This window comes from Equus caballus, chromosome 23 (genome assembly GCF_041296265.1).
Source record: "Equus caballus isolate H_3958 breed thoroughbred chromosome 23, TB-T2T, whole genome shotgun sequence".
Classification (NCBI taxonomy): domain Eukaryota; kingdom Metazoa; phylum Chordata; class Mammalia; order Perissodactyla; family Equidae; genus Equus; species Equus caballus.
This window is the reverse complement of record NC_091706.1, coordinates 48243837-48257583: the sequence shown is the minus strand read 5'-3', so window position 1 is coordinate 48257583 and position 13747 is coordinate 48243837. Positions and strand designations below refer to the sequence as shown.

The 13747-nt window shown below is 42.2% G+C and overlaps 1 protein-coding gene across 18 annotated transcripts in view; it reads left to right on the top strand.

Annotated features, from left to right (window-relative positions):
- TTC39B (tetratricopeptide repeat domain 39B) overlaps window positions 1–13747 on the top strand; it is a 149983-nt gene that overhangs the window by 117881 nt on the left and 18355 nt on the right. For all 18 annotated transcript variants that reach the window (XM_070248710.1, XM_070248704.1, XM_070248698.1 and 15 more), the window contains 2 exons: window positions 10103–10229; window positions 13385–13493. In XM_070248710.1, the coding sequence (XP_070104811.1) occupies window positions 10103–10229; window positions 13385–13493 (236 nt within the window). The remainder of the gene's footprint in view (window positions 1–10102; window positions 10230–13384; window positions 13494–13747) is intronic.

The window sequence follows — 13747 nt, the reverse complement described above, 5'->3', positions numbered from 1 at the left end:
GTTTCCTAAAACAGTATAGTTGGCAAAAGTTATTAACTATTGCTGTAAATAGAAGGTATTCTGTGATCAGATAAACTTAGGAAACAGTGTATGATGTATCCTTAGTTTTCATTAGTGTGTCAAAGATCCTGAGAAGCTCTGCTTTGATGTAATCCGTTTAACTTTGTTTAGACCAGTATCCATCCATCCATCCATCTATCCGTCTGGAACCTTCCTGTTGAACACTTACTGTGTGAAGGGTACTGTGTTAGATGCTGAATAAACAGGTATTGCTCATGTCCTTGTAGAGTTTATAATCTTGTAGTGGAACCAAATACCAATGAAATAATTACACAAATAATATATGTCCGATTTTTCCTCCTATTTCTCTCACCATTCCTTTTTAGCATCTTTGTAAGCTCATCCTAGTTTATCCAGCTGTAAAATGTTGATGCTTTTTATTTCAAGGGTCAGTCTTAGAGACTTAAGAAATCTCAACTAAGCCAACTTTAAATTGCAAGTTCAGACTTCATGACTGAGCTCCACACCCTTATGTCCAGCTCCCGTTTGCCACCTTCACTTGGATATGTCAAAGTGTTTTAAACTCACCAAGTCCAGTCTTCCCTAGCAAAACTAGTGTTCTTCCCTACATTTTATATATGTAGGTCAGAGGAAAAGAAAGGTCAGGGATGACTTAAAATGTTTCCCACAGAACAGAGTATTGCATTTTTAAAAAGGACAAAGTATGTATTTAGTGACACAGAGATCGCTGATAACCCCAGCAGGAGCTAATAAGGTAATAGAATGGAGGTGGCAACCAGACTGGAGTTGGCTGAAGAGTGAGTGAGATACAAATAAATGAAGAGAGTTGAGTGTAAATTCTTCGCTGGAACTTTGACTATGAAGGGGAAAAGAGAGAGAGAGAGAGACAGTCAGTTGGAGGGAGATGATAGTATTATCATAGAATATTTTAATGGGAGAGAGCTGAGCATTCTCAAAAACCACTGGGAAGGATGCAGTGGAGGAAGAGAAGTTGCACATACAAGCAAGAAATGGGATGAGTGATATTTGTAAGGTTCCTGGGAAGGCAGGGGGAGATCGAATCCAAAGCAGTGATGGCAAGATTGGCTTGATCTAGAAGGAGGACCAGGTCCTCCATTGTATCGGAAGGGAGTACATACAGAATACGTGCAGAGGTAGGCAGCTTGTGTGTGGTAGTATGAGATGAAGGACTTCCTACCTGATAACTTCTTTTTCTTTATGACATAGGACGCAGGGTCATCTGTTGAGGATGAAAGAGAAGGGAGGGGGCTGGAGGTCTAAGGAAGGTGGAGAATGTTTGAACTCATTATTGCAGAGTGGCACAGGGAGGTGATGAGAGAAATATAGTTGGGGGAATAGCAGGCAATGTGAGGGCCCATTCGAGGTTGGTGCTGATGAATTTACAGTGATACCAATCTGCTCTCAGTGCAGGTGTGGGGAAGATGGATACTGAGCTTCATCCAGATGAGCGCCATGACTGGGCAGTGGGCAAGGGAGTTAGGGCATGGGCCAGAGTGTGCAGAAGTAAATGACAGGGCAATCTAAGTAGGAATATGGAGGGACAAGGAGGAAGAAGGAGACTGCTGGATTGGAAGAAAGTGAAAGAGCAAGTGGACTGAAAGTCTTTTTTTTTTTTTTTTTTGTTTTTTTTTTTGTTTTTTTTATTTATTTATTTATTTATTTATTTTTTTATTAATGTTATGATAGATTACAACCTTGTGAGATTTCAGTTGTACATTTTTGTTAGTCATGTTGTGGGTACACCACTTCCCCCTCCGTACCCTCCCCCCACCCCCCCTTTTCCCTGGTAACCACCAATCAGATCTCCTTCTCAATATACTAATTTCCACCTATGAGTGGAGTCATGTAGAGTTCGTCTTTCTCTGACTGACTTATTTCGCTTAACTTAATACCCTCGAGGTCCATCCACATTGTTGTGAATGGGCCAATTTCGTCTTTTTTTATGGCTGAGTAGTATTCCATTGTGTATATATACCACATCTTCTTTATCCAATCATTAGTTTCTGGGCATGTAGGCTGGTTCCACGTCTTGGCTATTGTATATAATGCTGCAATGAACATAGGGGTGCAACGGACTCTTGAGATATCTGATATCAGGTTCTTAGGATAGATACCCAGTAATGGGATGGCTGGGTCATAGGGTATTTCTATTTTTAACTTTTTGAGAAATCTCCATACTGTTTTCCATAGTGGCTGTACCAGTTTGCATTCCCACCAACAGTGTATGAGGGTTCCTTTTTCTCCACAACCTCTCCAACATTTGTCGTTCTTGGTTTTGGATGTTTTTGCCAATCTAACGGGTGTAAGGTGATATCTTAGTGTAGTTTTGATTTGCATTTCCCTGATGATTAGCGATGATGAACATCTTTTCATGTGTCTATTGGCCATATTCATATCTTCTTTTGAGAAATGTCTGTTCATGTCCTCTGCCCATTTTTTGATCGGGTTGTTTGTTTTTTTGTTGTTAAGCAGTGTGAGTTCTTTGTATATTATGGAGATTAACCCTTTGTCGGATAAGTGGCTTGTAAATATTTTTTCCCAATTAGTGAGCTGTTTTTTTGTTTCAATCCTGTTTTCCCTTGCCTTGAAGAAGCTCTTTAGTCTGATGAAGTCCCATTTGTTTATTCTTTCTATTGTTTCCCTCAACTGAGGAGTTGCAGTGTCCGAAAAGATTCTTTTGAAACTGATGTCAAAGAGTGTACTGCCTATATTCTCTTCCAAAAGACTTATTGTCTCAGGCCTAATCTTTAGGTCTTTGATCCATTTTGAGTTTATTTTGGTGTGTGGTGAAAAAGAATGGTCAATTTTCAATCTTTTGCATGTGGCTGTCCAGTTTTCCCAGCACCATTTGTTGAAGAGACTTTCTTTCCTCCATTGTAGGCCCTCTGCTCCTTTGTCGAAGATTAGCTGTCCATAGATGTGTGGTTTTATCTCTGGGCTTTCAATTCTGTTCCATTGATCTGTGGACCTGTTTTTGTACCAGTAACATGCTGTTTTGATCACTGTAGCTTTGTAGTATGTTTTGAAATCGGGGATTGTGATTCCGCCGGCTTTGTTTTTCTTGCTCAGGATTGCTTTAGCAATTCGCGGTCTTTTGTTGCCCCATATGAATTTTAGGATTGTTTGTTCAATTTCTGTGAAAAATGTTCTTGGGATTCTGATTGGGATAGCATTGAATCTGTATATTGCTTTAGGTAGTATGGACATTTTAACTATGTTTATTCTTCCAATCCATGTGCAAGGGATGTCTTTCCATCTCTTTATGTCATCGCCTATTTCTTTCAAGAAAGTCTTGTAGTTTTCATTGTATAGATCCTTCACTTCCTTGGTTAAGTTTATCCCAAGGTATTTTATTCTTTTCGTTGCGATTGTGAATGGGATAGAGTTCTTGAGTTCTTTTTCTGTTAGTTTATTGTTAGTGTATAGAAATGCTACTGATTTATGCACGTTAATTTTATACCCTGCTACTTTGCTGTGGTTGTTGATTATTTCCAATAGTTTTTCTGTGGATTCTTTGGGGTTTTCTATGTATAAGATCATGTCGTCTGCAAACAACGAGAGTTTTACTTCTTCGTTACCTATTTGGATTCCTTTTATTTCTTTTTCCTGCCGAATTGCTCTGGCCAGCACCTCCAGAACTATGTTGAATAGGAGTGGTGAAAGTGGGCACCCTTGTCTTGTTCCTGTCCTCAGAGGGATGGCTTTCAGCTTTTGTCCATTGAGTATGATGTTGGCTGTGGGTCTATCATATATGGCCTTTATTATGTTGAGGTACTTTCCTTCTATACCCATTTTACTGAGGGTTTTTATCATAAATGGGTGTTGGATCTTGTCGAATGCTTTCTCTGCATCTATTGAGATGATCATGTGGTTTTTGGTTTTCATTTTGTTAATGTAGTGTATCACGTTGATTGACTTGCGGATGTTGAACCATCCCTGTGTCCCTGGTATAAATCCCACTTGATCATGGTGTATAATCTTTTTGATGTATTGCTGTAATCGGTTTGCCAAAATTTTGTTGAGGATTTTTGCATCTATGTTCATCAGTGATATCGGCCTGTAGTTCTCCTTCTTTGTGTTGTCCTTGTCAGGTTTGGGGATCAGAGTGATGTTGGCTTCATAGAATGTGTTAGGGAGTTCTCCATCTTTCTCAATTTTCTGGAACAGTTTGAGGAGAATAGGTATTAAGTCTTCTTTGAATGTTTGGTAGAATTCTCCAGAGAAGCCGTCTGGTCCTGGACTCTTGTTTTTGGGGAGGTTTTTGATTACCGTTTCTATTTCCTTACTTGTGATTGGTCTATTCAGATTCTCCATTTCTTCCTGATTCAGTTTGGGGAGATTGTAGGAGTCTAGGAATTTGTCCATTTCTTCCAGGTTGTTCAATTTGTTGGCATATAGTTTTTCATAGTATTCTCTTATGATCTCTTGTATTTCATTGGTATCTGTTGTGATTTCTCCTCTGTCATTCCTGATTTTATTAATTTGCGATTTCTCTCTTCTTTTCTTGGTGAGTCTGGCTAGGGGTTTGTCAATTTTGTTAATTCTTTCGAAGAACCAACTCTTTGTTTCATTGATCCTTTCTATTGTCTTTTTTGTTTCAATATCGTTTATTTCTGCTCTTATTTTTATTATTTCCCTCCTTCTACTGACTCTGGGCCTTGTTTGTTCTTCTTTTTCTAGTTCTGTTAGGTGTCGTTTGAGGTTGCTTACGTGAGCTTTTTCTTGTTTAGTGAGGTGAGCCTGTATTGCGATGAATTTCCCTCTTAGGACTGCTTTTGCTGCATCCCAAATGATTTGGTATGTCGTGTTCTCATTTTCATTTGTCTCCAGATAATATTTGATTTCTTCTTTAATTTCTTCAATGATCCATTGTTTGTTGAGAAGCGTGTTGTTTAGTCTCCACATTTTTGCACCTTTCTCTGCTTTTTTCTTGTAGTTGATTTCTAGTTTAATAGCGTTATGATCAGAAAAGATGCTTGATATTATTTCAACTCTCTTGTATTTATTGATGTTTGCTTTGGTTCCCAAAATATGGTCAATCCTTGAGAATGTTCCATGTGCACTTGAGAAGAATGTGTAACCTGCTGTTTTTGGATGAAGTGTTCTATATATATCTATTAAGTCCATCTGGTCTAATTTTTCATTTAATTCTATTATTTCCTTGTTGATTTTCTGTCTGGATGTTCTGTCCATTGGTGTTAATGGTGTGTTGAGGTCCCCTACTATTATTGTATTGTTGTTGATGTCTTCTTTTAGTTCTATTAAGAGTTGCTTTACAAATTTTGGTGCTCCTGTGTTGGGTGCGTATATATTTATAAGTGTTATGTCTTCTTGGTGGAGAGTCCCTTTTATCATTATATACTGTCCCTCTTTGTCTTTCTTTATCTGTTTTGCTTTGAAATCTACCTTGTCTGATATTAGTATAGCGACACCTGCTTTCTTTTGTTCATTATTAGCTTGGAGTATTGTTCTCCATCCCTTCACTCTGAGTCTGTGTTTGTCTTTGGGGCTGAGGTGTGTTTCCTGGAGGCAGCATATTGTTGGATCTTGTTCTTTGATCCATCCTGCCACTCTGTGTCTTTTGATTGGGGAGTTCAATCCGTTTACATTTAGAGTGATTATTGAGACGTGGGGGCCTACCACTACCATTTTGTGTCTTGTTTTCCGGTTTTCTTCAGTTTCCTTTGTTTCTCGTCCCATGGTTTAATCTGTTCTGATGTAGAGCTGCTACTCTCTGTTGTTGTCCTTCTACTTATCTCCTCTGCTCTTGGTTTTGCAGCCCCTTTCCTTTTTTGGATTTTTCAGGAATGAGGGTTTTCCTGAGGATTTCCTGAAGAGGAGGTTTTGTGGCAATGAACTCCCTTAATTTTTGTTTATCTGGGAAAGTTTTTATTTCTCCATCGTATTTGAAGGATATTTTCGCTGGGTAGAGAATTCTCGGCTGTAGGTTTTTGTCCTTCAGATTTTTGAATATATCATTCCACTCTCTTCTAGCCTGTAAAGTTTCTGCTGAGAAATCTGCTGATAGCCTGATGGGGGTTCCTTTGTAGGTTAGTTTCTTTTGCCTGGCTGTCCTTAATATTTTCTCCTTGTCGTTGACTTTTGCTAGCTTCACTACTATATGCCGTGGAGTTGGTCTTCTTGCATTGATAAAGTTTGGAGATCTATTGGCTTCTGTCACCTGAAGATCCATCTCCCTCACCAGATTTGGGAAGTTCTCAGCCATTATTTCTTTGAATAGGTTTTCTGCCCCTTTCTCCTTCTCTTCTCCCTCTGGTATACCTATAATCCTTACGTTGCATCTCCTAATTGTGTCTGATAATTCTCGGAGAGTTTCTTCATTTCTTTTAAGTCTTGCTTCTCTCTCCTCCTCTGCCTGCAACAATTCTATATTGCCATCTTCCAAATTGCTAATTCTTTCCTCCATATTATCGGCCCTACTGTTCAGAGCATCTAGATTTTTCTTAATCTCCTCTATTGTGTTCTTCATTTCCAGTATTTCTGTTTGGTTCTTCTTTATCGTATCAAACTCTTTTGTGACATAGCTCCTGAACTCGTTGAGTTGTCGTTCAGAATTCTCTCTTAACTCAGTGAGTATTTTAATGATGGCTGTTTTGAAGTCATCATCATTTAGGTTATATATCTCATTTTCTTTGGGATTGATTTCTGTGTATTTGTTACTTTCTTTCTGTTCTGGAGATTTAATGTATTTTTTCATATTGCTTGATGATGTTGATTTGTGCCTCCGCATGGAGATAGAGTTTAGTTGCTCCTTTCACTTGTTTCAGCTGCTGCGGTGGGGAGAGCAGCTGTTTATACTTCACCAACCAGGAACCCTGTCCGTAGTTGCTAACTGGGCCTGGGCCCCTCTTCGTAGCCACAGTGGCCCTTTGGATTCCCTCCTCTGCCGTGGGGGCCGTCACGGGGGGCTTCAGGCTGCAGGTGCCTACTGTTGTTGCCCACCTAGATGCGCTCTCTCCTTGGGGTCGGCAACGGTGTTATGGGCTTTTCCAGCGGCCAGGGGTGGGATCACTTTTATTTGTCGCTCGGTTGCTGTCGGCACCCACCAAATCTCACTTGTCCTCTATGGGTCGCAGGAGAGCTATTGGCATCTTCTACAGTCTGTGGTTAGTACACCTAGCTATGCTGCTTTTGCCCTGGGGTCTTCCAGCCTTGTGGCTGGCGGCTGGGTGCCTTCTACTGATGCTGTGCAGAGGCTTTCCCTAAGGCTTCTGTGAGCCTGTAGGGTTTCCCCCTAGGCTACTAAGCTGGGTCTCTGGAACTCTCTCCAGCCCCAGTCCTCTCCGAGATCTCCAGCAATCCCTAGCCTCACCGGGTGGGCAACGGCAGCTGGGGGTCGCCCCGCCCTCTGGGCTTCTCTCCGGGCCTCTGCCGGGAGCTCTGAATGCTCAGCGTGGCCCCTCTGCTACCGGCAGACAGAGAGTTTTGTCTGCTGCCTGGCGGAGCTCCGGCGCTTCCCCTCCGGGTCGCCGGACCCGCCTTTGGAAGTTCCCCCGCCCCGGTCCTCTCCGAGATCTCCGGCAATCCCTAGTCCCACGGGGCGGGCAACGGCAGCTGGGGGACGCCCCGCCCTCTGGGCTTCTCTCCGAGCCTCTGCCGGGAGCCCTGAATGCTGGGCGTGGCCCCTCTGCTAATGGCAGACAGAGAGTTTTGTCTGCTGCCCGGGCGGAGCTCCGGCGCTTCTCCACCGGGTCGCCGGACCCGCCTTTGAAAGTTCCCCCGCCCCGGTCCTCTCCAAGATCTCCGACAATCCCTAGTCCCACGGGGCGGGCAACGGCAGCTGGGGGTCGCCCCGCCCTCTGGGCTTCTCTCCGAGCCTCTGCCGGGAGCCCTGAGTGCTCAGCGTGGCCCCTCTGCTACCGGGAGACAGAGAGTTTTGTCTGCTGCCTGGGGGAGCTCCGGCACTTCCCCTCCGGGTCGCCGATCCGGCCTTTGAAAGTTCCCCCGCCCCGGTCCTCTCCGAGATCTCCGGCAATCCCTAGTCCCACGGGGCGGGCAACGGCAGCTGGGGGTCGCCCCGCCCTCTGGGCTTCTGTCCGGGCCTCTGCCGGGAGCCCTGAGTGCTCAGCGTGGCCCCTCTGCTACCGGCAGACAGAGAGTTTTGTCTGCTGCCTGGCGGAGCTCCGGCGCTTCCCCTCCGGGTCGCCGATCCAGCCTTTGAAAGTTCCCCCGCCCCGGTCCTCTCCGAGATCTCCGGCAATCCCTAGTCCCCCGGGGCGGGCAACGGCAGCTAGGGGTCGCCCCGCCCTCTGGGCTTCTCTCCGGGCCTCTGCCGGGAGCCCTGAGTGCTCAGCGTGGCCCCTCTGCTACCGGCAGACAGAGAGTTTTGTCTGCTGCCTGGCGGAGCTCCGGCGCTTCCCCACCGGGTCGCCGGACCCGCCTTTGAAAGTTCCCCCGCCCCGGTCCTCTCCGAGATCTCCGGCAATCCCTAGTCCCCCGGGGCGGGCGTCTCTCTGGGACCCTCCGGGCGCCCCGAGCACCAGGCCGGGTCTCCCCGCCAATGGCGGGGAGAGACTCTCCCCGCGGGCTCAGGTGTGCAACTCCAAAGTTTCCCTCTGCGTTTAGGAGTAATTGCGGGGGGTTTAAGTAGGGTTCTGGTCACCTGTTTCCACCGTCGCTCCTCTGTTGTGTTCTCGCTCCTGCCCTAGATGTGTGTGGATCCTCTGGGGGCGTCCGTTGGAAGAAAGCCGCTTGCGGGTACTAGGCTGCCCGTCGGGGTCGGAGAGTTTTCACCTATTTCCACATCCTCCCGGAGGAAAGTCCGTCCGCCTTCCGATGTATAGTCGCGTGGGTGTCTCAGACGTCCTGAGATGCTGTCTGGATATCCATTGTCAAGCGATAAGTGTCCAAATAATTGTAGACTCGAAGGGCGAGAGACAAAGAGGACTACTCACGGCGCCATCTTGGAATGTATTCGACCTGGACTGAAAGTCTTGCTAGAACAATCCAGTTAGAAAGAGGAGAATGGTGTTCAAGGGTGGTGTGCTTGAATTTGTGCTTTGAGCTGGAAAAGTTACAGGTGAGGAAGTGGGCTAGGCTATGACTGGGGGCCAGTGGCTGCGGTAGACAGGAGGAGACTCTGTGATCTTTAAATCGTAAGGTTTCATATCCAGTGCATGCTTCTGACCCCTTCCCACAGCCCCCACCTCACGTTCCCACTGCGTCTTCCACTGATGTTAGTGAACGCCAAATGATGGGCATTCAGGCTTAAAATCCGTATCCCCAAATTGTGCTCAGAAATAACCTAACACAAGCTCGTCCTCATATTGGAGTATTTTTTTTCTCTTATTTCCTCTTATTCTTTCTTTCAGTGATGTAATTGGATATTTCCATGAATTCCCTCTTGCAACCTGTTTGCATTTACAAAATTATATGTAAGAAAGTGCTCCAGGAGTGTGCAGTCTCCCCATCATACTCTCATTTTTATGTACTTGTGAATTTCATCATTGGACTTCCTTAGAATTTTGAGAGGAAGTTTGTAAACATGGTGCATGTCCTTAACTGATTACTTTGAAAATCACCTATGCTTGGGCAACATCTTCTCAAATCATCCTTTAATTGATGGCTGTCTTTTAAGCCACATTATTTTATAGATCTGTGTCATTCTGACAGGTAGGAATAGGAAATATACAATATACTCTCTTCCATCTCTCTGAGTTAGCACAATGTAAGTAGTTAGTTTGAACTCTTTCCTGCTTATTTATGGAAATTGCCAATTTTATATCCAGATTGCCTGGACTGTGTCGGTTAAGATATTAGCCTAGTTGGGTAGAAAGACATATGTGTCAATCAGGGATGCTCAAACTTGAGTTTGTATCTGCATCACCTGTAGGACTCATTAAAATCTGCATTGCTGGCCCCAGCCTGGGAGTTGCTGCTTCCATAGGTCTGGGATGGAGCCCGAAAGTCTGGTTTGGAACAGGGTTCCGGGTGCTGCTGATGCTGCTGGTCTGGGGAGCGCAGCGTGATAACCACAGGTGTGAATAGTGTCTGTGTTCTAATGGCCTGTCCCTGGGGCTGGGGCTGGGGCTCTTCACAGACAGGTGGACAGCTTGAAGCAGAGAATTGCTGGGAAGTCCATCCCTACCGAGAAGTTTGCTGTGAGGAAGTCTCGCCGATACTCCCCCTCGTTGCCTGCACCTGTGAAGCTCATCTTGCCTGCCCTGGTATCAGCCTTTATTTTATTTACTGTTTGCATTCCAGAAATAAAATTGTTCACAGCGGCAGGGAGAATATCTAACTTTTGTTGTGAAGTTTAGCTCAATTAAAAACCATTGTAAGTGTTTTTTGTTAGGTGAACATTTATAAATAAATTCTTAATAATTCAATAATAAAATTATAGCTAATATTTTTTGACTAGTTGGTATGTTTCAGCATTATGATAAAGGCTATTTAAAAAAATATATCAAGCCAGCCCGGATGGCCTAGGAGTTAAAGTTTGGTGCTCTCACCACTTTGGTGGCTCAGGTTCATTTCCTGGTTGTGGAACCACACCACCCATCTGTCATTTGCCATGCTGTGGCAGCAGCTCACGTAGAGAAACTAGACAGACTTGCAACTAGGCTAGCGAACCATGTACTGGGGCTTTGGGGAGAAAAAATATATATGTATCATTTAATTCTTACAGTAACTCTCTGAGGGTAGTTTCTCTTTGTAGTCCCATTTAACAGATAAGGACATTCGGGCAGAGAGAGGTGAGTTGACTGAAGTGGTTTAGTTAATTATAATGCAAGCCACCTATGTAATTTTACCTTTTCTAGCAGCCACATTGAAAATTAAAAGGTAGAAAATTAAAAAGGAAAAGGAAACATGAAAATCATTTTAAGACTATATTTTGTTTAACCCAGTATATGCACAATTTATCATTTGAACATGTAATCAATAAAAAAATGAGATGTTTCACATTTGTTTATATGATACTAATTCCTTGACATCTGGTGTGTGCTTGACTCTTGGGGCACATCTTGGGTTGGCCACGTTTCTGGTGCTCAGGAGCCTTAAGCGGCTGGTGGCTGCTGTGTTTGACAGAGCAATGCTGGCATTCACATTCTTAGTCCATTTAGGCTAGACTTCATGAAAAGCATAATTTGAACTTAAATTTTCTTCATGAAGACTTCTTTAAAAAGTACTGAATATATCAAATTACTGTGGCTCTTCAGGGCTTTACTTTTGCATAGGTAGTCAGGTAGCACAGGAAGCCCATTTAGTGCAAGCTGACGTCTCCACTCCTCCTTTGAGGTTTCCTGGGTTTTTTTTGTATCCCAGAGTTTATTCAATTCTTCCCCCTTGATGGTTATTTAGTTGTTTCCAGTTTTTACTATTACAAACATGCTACAATAAAAATTCTTTATATTCCTCCTTTTGTACATGGGCATATAATTCTCTGGGACCATTAAAATGGGATTCCTGGTTAAAGGATATACACATTTAATACTTTGACATCACCAAATTGCCCTCCAAAAAGACTGTCGCAACTTAAACTTCTACCAACAGTGTAGACATTTATTATTTTAACTTGCATTTCCTTATTGGTGTGGTTGAACATTCTTTTCATGTGCTTGCTTATTCATTTTTATGTCTTCTCTTGTGGATTGTTGTTTATATACTTTCCTGATTTTTCATCAAGTTGCTCATTGTTTTATTACTGACTTGTAGAAGCTCTTTATATATTCTACGAGAAAGAAAACTGCAGCTCCTAACAGGTGTCAGATAGCAGCTAGCCTGTGCCTAGTATGTAGGTCCAGGTGTTACCTGCTTAAGATAAACAATCTCAAAGAATACCACCATCAGACCAGGTTATTCTGTGCCTGTGAGGAACAAGACAAAAACGTGACCACACTGTAGTCATATCTGAGCACAGATAAAAACAAGAACAGCGGGCAAATCACAAAAATGACCGGATATCCCCTGTCCCAGCTAATGTAGGGGCCTGCTGCTGTTTTACCACTTACAGCTTTTAGCTCCATTCCTGATTCATTTCTCTGTCAAGTGATTTGCACTGGGAAATTTCCTCTTCCTGGGTCACAGAACTTTCCTGAAAATTTTCTGGAACGTCATAGTCCTTTCTCTGCCCTAGAACTTAGTGCTAGTGTGTACATAACTATATTTTGCTTTGGTTATTAAGAGTCCTGAGGAAGGTTAACTCACTGCACTTATTTTTCCAGTAGAATTGGCTTGAATTCGTGGTAACTAGGAATTTTACCAAAATCCTATTTTTCATAAAAATCTCAGATATGAAGATAAAATATATTCCTTCTTCTGATAGAATATATTCCATCAATAAAAACAAAATTTTAAAAATCATCGATTAAAATAAATATTCCATTAATTATTGAATTGAGCTCTTACACCATGACCAAGAAGAAACTGTTAGATATAAAAGAAGTAGAGTGTTGTGATCTTAGTTTTCAGCGCCAGAAAGTAAACATGACTTTGTTGCCACTTTGCTCGAATGTATTTTCCTCATTTCCACCGCTTCCCTGTAAGAGGCTGTTCAAACAATACCTTTACCATATTTTAAAATTCATTTATTTCCAAGAAGATACGAATTACCCTGCTTATTTCGTGCCTTTCAAGATATGAACTGCACTACCGGGAAGATTAGAAAAATATTTTCAGGCAAGAGCACATTTGCTTTTGGTGCAAAAAAACTTCTCATCTGTTAGCCTATTAAATGTAATTTGCAATGAGAAATCATTAGTTTACATTTTCAGGGGCTGTCATTTAGCCATATGGCCTTTAAGTGAATGTATTTCCTGCATTTTGGAATGCGTTACTGGACTGTCACATGTTTTTAACGGTATAAAGGAACCTGAGCCCAGTAAAATATTTCCTATGTTCATTTCCAGTGATGTCCTTGGAAATATTTTATGTAAACAATTGGCAGATATTTTTAAATGTTTCCCTTTACTTAAAAATAACAACAAAAATCCATGTTAAATAGAATTGTTCGCAGTACCAGTTTAAAATATTATATTTATTTCTGTATCTGTAATTTGTTACCTTCCAAAGGACTGAATACCAGTAGGTGCTTAATAAACACTTGTTAAATGAATGAGTAAATTAATTTTGCAGTGAAAACATAATATACTATATATTGAATTACTTCACAGTTTAAAAGGCGAAAGGCCTATAATAAAATGAGAAAAGGGGAAATTGTATCACTAATTGCCAAATGAGGAAAGCTGAGGAAAATGATCTCTAAATGTTGTCTTGAGTTCCCTAGCAACCAAGGCAAAACATGCATACATAGTTTCGTTGTTGTGAAGGACGCTGAATAACCTCACATAATTGCCAATGGTTTTTTATTCTTCCTCATTAGGAAATGATGTATGTGTGGAATGGTTTTCCAATAGTGAGCAAAAGAAAAGACCTTTCTGAAAATCTGTTGGTAACTGTCGAAAAGGCTGAGGCAGCTTTACAAAATGAAAGTAAGTATGGAAAGTTAAAGCCTGGGAGTCTTAACCATTACCACTTAATAATACAATTAATTTCCAATTTCTGTGTATTCCATCCTAGCCTTATTTTTATAGTTACAATCATAGTATACCTGGACATACACTAGCCTGTTTCTTTTCATTTAACATATCATAAATTTTTCTTTATTGAGGTATAATTGACATATAACATTATTAGTTTCAGGTGTATAACAGAAGGGTTTAATATTTGTATACACTGTGAAATG